Source organism: Dipteris shenzhenensis, chromosome 24 (genome assembly GCF_047967505.1).
Source record: "Dipteris shenzhenensis isolate YYH24624 ecotype China chromosome 24, Dip_SZ_1.0, whole genome shotgun sequence".
Classification (NCBI taxonomy): Eukaryota; Viridiplantae; Streptophyta; class Polypodiopsida; order Gleicheniales; family Dipteridaceae; genus Dipteris; species Dipteris shenzhenensis.
Window position 1 is genome coordinate 43,964,796 of NC_141619.1, and position 10,337 is coordinate 43,975,132.

General features: G+C 41.8%; 1 protein-coding gene across 1 annotated transcript; it reads right to left on the reverse strand.

Moving 5' to 3' along the window:
• Positions 1 to 1,169: 1,169 nt before the first annotated feature.
• On the reverse strand, positions 1,170 to 2,794 carry LOC147886640 (uncharacterized). Its single transcript, XM_087395740.1, has 3 exons — positions 2,668 to 2,794; positions 2,193 to 2,268; positions 1,170 to 2,100 (listed from the first exon to the last, which is right to left on the reverse strand). Exons 1-3 carry the CDS (start codon positions 2,710 to 2,712, stop codon positions 1,565 to 1,567), a joined length of 657 nt encoding a protein of 218 aa, XP_087251866.1. The 5' UTR covers positions 2,713 to 2,794; the 3' UTR covers positions 1,170 to 1,564.
• Between the last annotated feature and the right edge of the window lie 7,543 nt (positions 2,795 to 10,337).

A 10,337-nucleotide genomic window follows, 5' to 3' on the forward strand; every position in this document is an offset into this window, starting at 1 on the left:
CTTAATTGCTAGATTTCATCAAGGGACCTCTTTCCATCCATGTTTGTATGTACACCAACTATTTGGCTAGAACTATGAAGGGTTTGTGATGCTTTTGCATACCTCCTTAGAGGAGGCTCGACTTACTTTAAGAAAATCAATTCGAGATGCTTGCTATGTTAACATCCATTTGAAATCCAATCCAAGAATCCTACCTACTACATTACACTTCGACATCATTATTTTGGTCCTTAGTACTCAACCTTGATTCAAAGTCTAATAAATGCACAAGAAGTTTAAATTTAGCCCCTCATGCATTGTTACTCTTCATATTGGAGCTCACAAGTGAAAGGACAAGGGAGTCCTGAGCCTTGGCACTCTTGGTGTTTAAAAGAAAACCAAGAGGCAACTATTTAGCTCACATTTTAAGGACTAATTATTCATGTCATCCATAACTAGCATTTCTTTGGTTTATGTTATACATCATCAAGAGTATAGATTTCCTTGGAATATTTTTTAAAAATGTTTACATCTCGGTTTATCAAACATAAAGATGCCAAAGTCAAGAAGCGGTATATGAAGTACAAATAGGAACAAGTTAGTAAAAAATGTATACACGGCTGAAGTCAAGATGCGGTATACAAAGTACTAATAGTTTTAAATTGACTAGGCCTTAATGTAAGGACTGATTATTCATGTCATCCATAACTAGCATTTCCTTAGTTAACGCCATACATCTTTCAAGAGTATAGATTTCCTTGAAATATTTGTTAAAAATGTATAAATCTAGGTTTATCAAACATAAAGAACTGTTAAGGAACAAGTTAGCAGAAAACGCGGCTGAAGTCAAGAAGCGGTATACAAAGTACAAATAGTTTTAAATTGACTACTAGGCCTTAAAATGTAAGAGGCATAGACAAAAGCTGGAGGGCAGCTGTTTGCGTACAACGGAAATACGGAAACTAGAGCAATCTTACGCTATGCATAGATACTATATTCATATGCTGACCGGATCACATTGGTGCCGTATCGTATGCAAATGAAATACCCGAGAAACGCATCTTTCAGCGAAGGCGGCAACAATAAACAAAAACCTTGAGACTGCTGAGGGAGCCAAAAGTCTTGAGTTCCAAGAACAAATGCCACTGAGAGGAGAGCAACTCATGATGTGCATTCGATATAGTCTTGTGCAATAGGCAATCGGACAAAAACTTAGCGGACGTATATGGATCCTGACATCAAAATGGGAGCTTTAGAGCTGCTTTAAGCCACTCTAGTTAACATAGACATACAGCAAAGCTAAGGCAACCAAAATAGTCAATTCGAAAAACATGAGTTTCAGCTCTATACACTGTACAACTAGTGCTGTAACGCTCACGGGCCTTGTTAGATTACTTGGCACGAACACACACTAACATAACACTTAGCAAAGGAGACCTCTACCAATTTTGGTACTGTGGAGTTACTAGCCGTGGTTGTGCATCAAGGCAACCCTTTAAGAAGATGAGGGCGACCCTGGTATAGCTTTTCTATTGTAGCTAAGTAGTGGGATGAGATGAAAGCGTAGCTTGAGCAGAAATACGAGCTACATAATATGGCAATTGTTTGCGTTCTCGTCACTGAACATGTGAGTGGCATACTCGGCCGACTGTAAGGAGTAACCAGTGTTCACAGAATCGGCCGATCCTGATGCCATGTTCTTGTTTGTAATGACCTTGTTTGCGTTTGATTCGTTCATGTCCGTTACGCCAGTAGCTTCAGCACCACCACCACCCTTCTTGCCTCCACCTTTCTTGCCCTTGCCTCCTGATGCATTGTTTCCGTTGCCATTTCCTTCTCCACCTCCCTTGCCCGTGCCTTCAGTGAGGTTCTCCGCTTCCGACTCAGCATCGGCGGATTCCTCTTTCTTCGACTTGTCGTTTTTGTTATCCTTGTTCTTGTTATTGTCGTTATTGGCTGCCTTTGTCTGGTTTTGCTGTTTGCCACCTGCCGTAGGTGCGTTCGCCCAAGGCTCCGCATGCTTTCCTGCTTTCTGAAGTTTCTGCACTAGCGTTTTTGGATCGACCGTTCCTATCACAGTCACCTTACCGATATCCGGGTCGATGGTAATGGCCTGCACACCTGGAATGGACAAGAGCGGTGGGTACATGTAATCATTGATGTTTACATGCGTCTATACTGGAATTAACACCAACAAGCAAAGAATACTTTACCATCGAGTCCGTTGATGATTTTCTTGACCTTCCTTCGGCATCCTTCGCAGTGTATGAATACCTTGAGATTCACAGTCTGGAAAGTACAAGCAATGAGAGTTAGCGACAAGGAGCTGAGGAGCAAAAGAAACAGAAACTCATACCACGCAATGGAAGGGCGGAAAAAGAAGTCCATCCCCACGATACGTTAGCACTTAAATAGTGCTGACGAATCGTGTAAAGAGTCGAAGGGAGTGCCATGATTACAGGGATGTGGCTCGACGAATCATGGGAGCAGGATAGAGGAGCAGGACTCATATAAGCATGGGAGAAGCCTCAGAAGGATACAAGGGAAAGACAGAGAGGCTATTAATAAGACGTGAAGAGAGGAGAGCTTCTAAACGTCTACTCAGCAACATCACAGTATTGCGTGGGCAGTAATAATGCAGCTGCGGAAGCTGCATGCAAGAAGCTACGAGCTGAGAAACGGACTGACCTCAACTTTGAGGGTGGGAAGTTTGGGAGCGTCGGCCTTCGTCATGTCTAGAGCATTGCTTGATGGGGAGAGGGTGAGGAGAGCAGAGGCCTAAGACAGAGAAGGGACTGAAAGGAAGGAGAATGAATTGCCTGGAGGCGAGACAGCAACTGGGGTTTAAGAAGGGTCTTTAAAGAAGAAGATGCCACACGTGTGGCATACAGCCACACATGCGTGCGCTCACATGTGCGGCGGCGCAGCTTAACGTCCGGCGGGGGTTCCATGGTCACAGGCCCCACACCCTCGTGTGCCCCCCCTGGTTTGCTTAACGACTCCCCTTTCCTCCTTTTACTTTGTACTACCCTAACCCACGGTTACCTCTCCTCACGTTCAATCATAACCTGATCTTCTATTTTTATTTTCCATTGTAAAAATCAAGAACATACCCACTCCACATTCCTTCTTTTACTTTGCACTAACCCAACCCATGGTTACCTCTCCTCACGTGATATTCTAGTTTTGTTTTCCCATTGTGAAAATAAAGAACAAATTTAGAACTCATTCCCACGACCTTTCAAGATGTCAAATATGCCAAAATATGCCACGGTTTGCTCTGTTCCCTCCAAATTTGCAATGTCAAATATTGTTGACGTTGTAGGTGCTTTGTTGGAAACGGTTTTTTCTTCTCCCCAATCGGGCATTATCTTTTGTGAGGGAAAAATCAACCTTCGAAGTCACTTGCATCCAACAAATAATCCAACTCTCTAACAACAAGTGGATGCAAGCCCAACTACAGAAACCACGGGGCCGCAAACCGGGCTACGCTAGTGATTGCCAAGAGCCCTTACTAGCCTGGCGGTGCATGGGAAAGCTTTGTAAATATCCAAAATTCTTGAATGATTTTTTTTAAGTCATACCAGTTTTTGTTGGACATTTTTTGTCCAATGGTGTGCATTAAAGTGGCCAAACCTAACTCCTATTTGATGCAAGCTACAGATGCATTTTCTATACACACTAAGCCATGCATCGAATGTTGCACTCAATATTGCATGTCAACAAGGGTAGGAAACATGAGCTCCACTATACCTTGCCATCAATGTTGAGCTAAGGAAGACAATCGCATCACACCTAGAGAAAAGATTTATTGAGTAAGATAGATGAAGATGCTTTCCTTTCAATTAAAGCAAGCAAAGGCAGATGATAACTTGAAAGGAAAATAGCAGACACAATAATGGGTTAATGGTTATGTCTTCTTTCCATGTATCCTAACAAGGTATATCTTCTTGTTGCTTAGCAATAAAAATAACTATCTAAAATAAAATTAGTACCTTTTGTGGGCAGCACACCCCTCCTTAGGGTAGTCAGCCCGGACTTAGGCTTATTACTCTCCCAAGCTCTGCATTCCATCATTGTATGTTTCTTCCATTGTTCATTATGCCAATATCTCTTGGTTTGAAGTCCTTTATTTCTAACAACCTAAATGACATGCGAAACTGAGGTTTTTGGGGGGTTCTTCAAGCCGGCATGCCACAAGATCCTTGTGGTTGAGGCGATCCCTTCTCACTGCATGGTACCAAGTTTAATTGTGAAGCCCTACGCCTAAGAGTTTTTGCAGTCACAATTTTCATGATACCTAGTAGCAAGTCCAAAACTACTACAGGAAGTTTTCCCTAGCTACTTCACAGAGGTGTTCACATCTGGCCTTGGAGTGGAAGCCATGTTGTTGCAATGGCCTTTAAGCAGAGATATTAAGTTTCGCAACCCAAGGGCCTACAGGCTAACCTTCCCATGCAATTCTTTCTAGGTACAATACTTATCGCTACTAGAATATCCCTTTGTAAGTTAGGGCCATTGAACTATGTTTAGTAGTTTCCTCATCAAAGAGCGGGCAAAGAGCACACATTTGTTTGATCACGTGTGTTGGAACCACTATCCTCCCTATTGTCCAAAGCTTGTCTCATGTCTCCATGTCAAGGCTACGAGTTGCCGAATAAGCACACTTGTGTAAGAGTAGCAATGTTGGCTTCTCTATTCCTATATGAGCAATGAGCTATTAGCTCTTTGAGAATGTGAAAAAATAATGTGACGGCTTGTGATTGGTTTAGAATCTCTCTTAAATCTATTAAGCCACTTTGATGGGACCTAGTTGCTCACTTCAAGATCTTTGATCAAGATCCTTACTTAGAAGTAGATGGCTTGCAAATATCAAAGATCGCAGTCCTTTGACAAAAGATTAAGGTCCCATAAAATTGGCCCTAGTACCTTCTTCAAGTTTTTTAAAAATAAAAATAAAAACCTTCTTCAAGGTTGCAAGTGGTGAGTCGTGGTCTTTCCCTATAAAGGGCGAGTGATCACCTAATTGTGCATTGTGTTCCTTGAAAGCGTGTGGTGTGGCGCCAACTTCTATGATCATGGTTAGTTTGAATCACGTCAAGACTGCAGTACCTTCTTACAACTATACCCCCTTAATGCCCAAATTAAAGGCTTGTCCGAGAATTTAATGGAGCGGGACCCGGAGTACACGAAGGCTGGTTCTGGAAAACAATCCAACTCCCGAAAACTTTTACTCCCAAAAAACCTTTTTACTGATTTCGGGAACAAGCTTTTAAATTCCGCCAATTTGTTTTTTGCAAAACAGAAACGCCGAACCCGATGCTAGGGCCACGTAGTTCGAGCAAGTGTTGGCCACCCATGCATCCGGACAAAGGTTTCAGCGAGAAAACAAACCACGATTAAAAGTCTACCTGGGGGCCCGCCAAGCTAACCAGACCAAGATCCCGTACGCCATGTGCAGCCCCCTCGATGCTATCCACGAGGGAGCACATTTTATAGCCCGGAATCTTTTCCACGCTTCCCAGTTTCTTTACCACACTCCAACCCAAATCTAATCACCCCGTAAAAATAGTCAATCCACCCACGTCCATATATAGTCAAGCCACTCCACGTACCGATGATGACACTACCCTCGTCTGTTATAGCTGTACTGTAGTCCACCTATTCGGTTCTATTATAATCTGCAGATTCCCAATTCATCATCATGACAAAATTACGGCGGGATGATGTCGAGCCGGTCCGATAAGAACGGGATGTTGAAGAGAGGACCACGAAAATCCTTTGCAGGGCTGGTGGGTGGTGAGAACAACGTACCGCTGACTTGGACGAGATACGCTTGATTAACCGCGGAGCTGCTAAACTGGCGGATATTTTGCAGAGCCGTAGAATGTGCTGCGAAAGACCGGTAAGTGCCGGTACCAGACCGGTCAAAGCGGAGGTCCGGCCGTTCGACGGAGGAATGCGCCGTGATGCGGCCATGTGGGGGCTCTGACGTTGCGCTGGGGCCCATCTCTTTTATAACACGTCAAAAACTCGGCCGGCCTCGCTGGCCGGCGGGTTTTACCGGCTCGTAGCTCTCCCCTCTCACGGGTCCTGTCAGGGGCCTTTAACTGCACCATCATTACCTGGCATTGGGACTCCCGGTCCTTCTTTGACCCCTCCCCTTGTAAGTTGTAAAATCTCGCCTTTTTCATCTCCCCTTATAACAATTCCCTTGAGGCTTGCACCTTGGGATCTTTCGTGATTCATCCCTTTCCATGCCTTGCATCATCCCTCTTGCCCACATGCTTGCACTTCCAGGTGCCCTACGTATGGATCACCCTGTTTGATTCGGGGACAGGGTCTACGTTCACTTTTAAATAACAATAGTTGGAGACACTGCCAAGTATTATTCTAACAAACAAGATTCCATCCTGCTTTGTTAATGGTACATTTGGGTCACAAGTCTAAATGAGGTGACTAATATTGGGCATTACGTGCTAATAGGGCCTAAGACCTCTAGTTAATCAAGACCAAATGAGAGGAGAGCATCACACAACGGTAATAGTACTTTTCAAATAACAATTAAGAAAATTAAAATACAATGAACTAAGACTCTGATTTGATGAAAGAGGGCATTTTTAGGGTGCGTTCTAACTTGTTTACTTTTAGGAAGCATTACTTCACTTTTAAGATGTTCAAGATCTATGGTATGAGAAAAATAAAATCAACTTTGGTAGTCTTCTTGTTATAGCTAAATTCAATGCCAAAGCGTCTGAAATCAAGTCTTAAGTTTCACTGCATTAATTCTACAGTGGATTCTTTTAAAATGTAGTGAGCCACACTTGCATGCCATAATTTTATATCAATAAATTACTCCATTGCAAGGATGACAACCTATGATATTTTTAGGCTAGGTTGGGAGGTGAATGCATCCAATCACACAAGTACAAGGTCCATGGATGGGCAATCTTAAATAAAAGCATGAGTACTAGATTCTGATAAAACTTAGGAAGAAAACTTGCCTTTGGACGATGGAAAAGTGGTCTAATGTTGCAACGTCCCCAATCTTTTCATCCCCATAGAGCCATACGTCTCGATCCAATGCTCATGCCCTAAGTTCATTTTTTAAAGTTCAGAACCATGATAGTCCTAATGAAAGCCATGGGCTATCTTTGTTTCCTTTCGTTCTCTTCCTTTCTGTTGTCATGGAAACTCCATTAGAAAAAGGAAGGCACAATCATCTACAGGCCTTCATCTTCACCTTACTAAAGAAAATCACATACATATGAATACCAAGGGCATACCCATCCAAATCAGATTTTCTATTTCTCTAATCATCCCACTTATTGAGAAATATGAATGCCTTACCCACTCCCCATCCCTCTGTCCCCCCTATCATTCAATATGGTTTACAATGCATAACAAAATGTAAACATTACCCCATGTGGACCGTCTACCCTTATTTCATATACGTACTTACAAAAAGTTAAAATTCATCCTACTATGAACATACGTGTTGCAGGTTCAAATTTTATGGAGGAGGCCTAATAGCTTTCCTTTCTATATTCATATGTAACCAACTTGTGTGGGTGTGTGGGTAGTAGTAAGCCATATGGTTGACTTATTGAAGGGAAACATAGAAGATACCAAAAAACATTTGCACACTTGCTTGCTCTCCCCTCCCCTTTTCCCCTCTCCACACCATCCTATTCCTTCCTTATTTTCACTTGTGCTTTTTCACATCTCCCTTTTCAACGTAGTCCAACAAAAAGTACCACCTTTAGGCCCATACAAGTAGTTGCCTTTCTAGCAATGTTTTTCATAGATTCTATGGGCTCTCAAGGGAAATTTGCAGTCGACATAATCAGAACCTTTTTAAACTTATTTTCCCCTTTATTTTTTGACTTGATGGTCGATGTCTCTTTTTACTATCCTTGGCATCCAAAACATGTCCTACTTGTATATTTTTATCTTATTTTCTCTAAACATCTATTTTCCTCTAAATTTTTATAAGACTTCATGTGATTATCAAATTCTTTCCATGTACAAAAATTCACGAGTTGCGGTACTTGTCTTTGACACTTGTACTAAGGCTCCTATCTAGAGTTATTTTATCTCTAATGCCCTTTCATGTACCATATGTCTTTAACAAGTACTCTTGCATAATGTAGTTCATGTCCTTTGCAAATAACATAGCAACAAATATGTGGCCATGTTGACTTTGTGACTTCTATAGAGGAAAGTGTGATGGGCATCATCAAGCACGTTAATAGCATGCCTTCCTCCTAAAATCATTATCTTTGCAAGAGAGATAGCACTAAATGTCACTCCAAATTTTATGTGAGTTTCATTGTTTAATGTTTGCTTCCTTTAAGAGTACAAGCATTAAAAGGTAACTAAGGGCATATACATTTTGCACCTATGTATCAAGTAATTTCATTAAGGAGGAAATAAGTGTGATTTGAATGAGAAAAGGGTCCAATGCATGATTGGGTGTAGCCATTTTTAAAAAAAGCCCTGGGAATATATTGCATATGGATAACTTGCTTGATTTGTAACTTCTACACTTCCTAATGGAATGTGGAAAATTGGTTTCTAAACTAATCTACACATTTGAAACTTGAATCTGAGATCAAAACAATACACAATTGGTGCCTTGAATGAGATCTTTAGACTATTGCAAATGTTATAATGCCTGTGAAAGAAGGAAGAACCTTGGACTATATAGGATATCGGCTTCTATCTTTTTTCCTCCACTAATCATTATACTAGAGAGAGAGAGAGAGAGAGAGAGAGAGAGAGAGAGAGAGAGAGAGAGAGAGGGAGGGAGGGAGGGAGCGAGGGGGAGGGGGGGGGAGGAAGGGAGGGAGGGAGGGAGGGGGGAGGGGGAGAGAGAGAGAGAGAGAGAGGGGGGGGGGAGGGAGGGAGAGAGGGGGGGGGAGAGAGAGAGAGAGAGAGAGAGAGAGAGAGAGAGAGAGAGAGAGAGAGAGAGAATATTATTTTGCAAGTCGAATGGTTGAAATAACAACCACCATGCTAGTTCTAGTTGGGAATCTATGTAAACTAACTTGCACAAGCCAATTGAGTCGTTGCACAATCGGGTCTAGCCACAAGTATGTATACTCAAATAGTATGCTAGATAATAAGTTTGGTGGGAACATATAATGCACTACATAGCTCATACAATGTGGTAATATCACATGGTGTGTAATATAGCATGTTAAAGTGATACATTGAACATGCTATGTGGGCATTACACTACATTAAGGGCCTTGGTGGTCTAAATTCCCCATCCTTGCACATGAAAAGAAATCCCCAACCTAGCCACAATGGCAAATCGCTTGTGTTGCATGTTGGACTTTGATGAAATTATAGATATTTCCCAATACACTGATGCCACATCCAATGGAACAAGATCAATAACATACTGTCTCCAAGCCATAATGGGTGATATTTATAATTCGATGAAAGGCCAATACAGGCCAAGAATTTTTTATTGAGCCCAGGTTCGTTGTTTCTTTTCATGTGTTAAAGTTCATGTGATGAAGATCTAGTCTGTCGACCACTTAGATCCTAGTCATGTGTTGCAAGGGTAAGCAAGTTTGACACACTACATTCTATGTGGGAGCTAGTAATTTGTCCAAAGGAAGACACCACATTGAGTGCATTCATAGAAAATGCCCACGGTGTGGCGTGAGAAGCGATTTGTTTGCCCAAATGAATTTAGGAAAGACAACCCTATTATTGTAAAATGGAGGATATTTGAAGTGGATGATGTTATAGGATTAGACAAGAGGAGATGGCTAGTGTCATACAAGACCACTCCATCATAGGAGCTTATCAACCACATATTAAAGCCCATCCCAAAATATGTGCTTCACAATTTCACTGCACGCTAGTAAGACAAGCAATTCAAAAAATGCCTTGCCTATTTCCCTAAGGATGCAATTATCTCTGTGATTGATTTTGCTAAAAATTACTCTTTTCAAGAACAAGATGAAATGCGAAGTGCACATTGGTACAACAAGCTAATAACATTTTTTGTGCATATCACCTACATGCTCCTACCAGATTCTATGATTGATACCAATCTTCCAATAGCCTCCAAGGAGTTTAGGAGATTTCTAAATTTCAGATGATAGAGAAAGCTATAGCATATTACCCACAAGCCAATGGTTCGGCTGAGAGTACAAACAAGTTAATGAAAAAGGTTTAGAGAAGAACCATTGCTAATCATCTAGAGGATTGGGATAAGCATTTAGACTCAGTACTTTGGGCACTCAGGATAGCTCACAAGGTAGCCACAGGATTGACACCTTTCAGGCTAGTGTATGGATGTGAGGCAGAAGTACCCATGGAATTTATTGCAGGAAGTC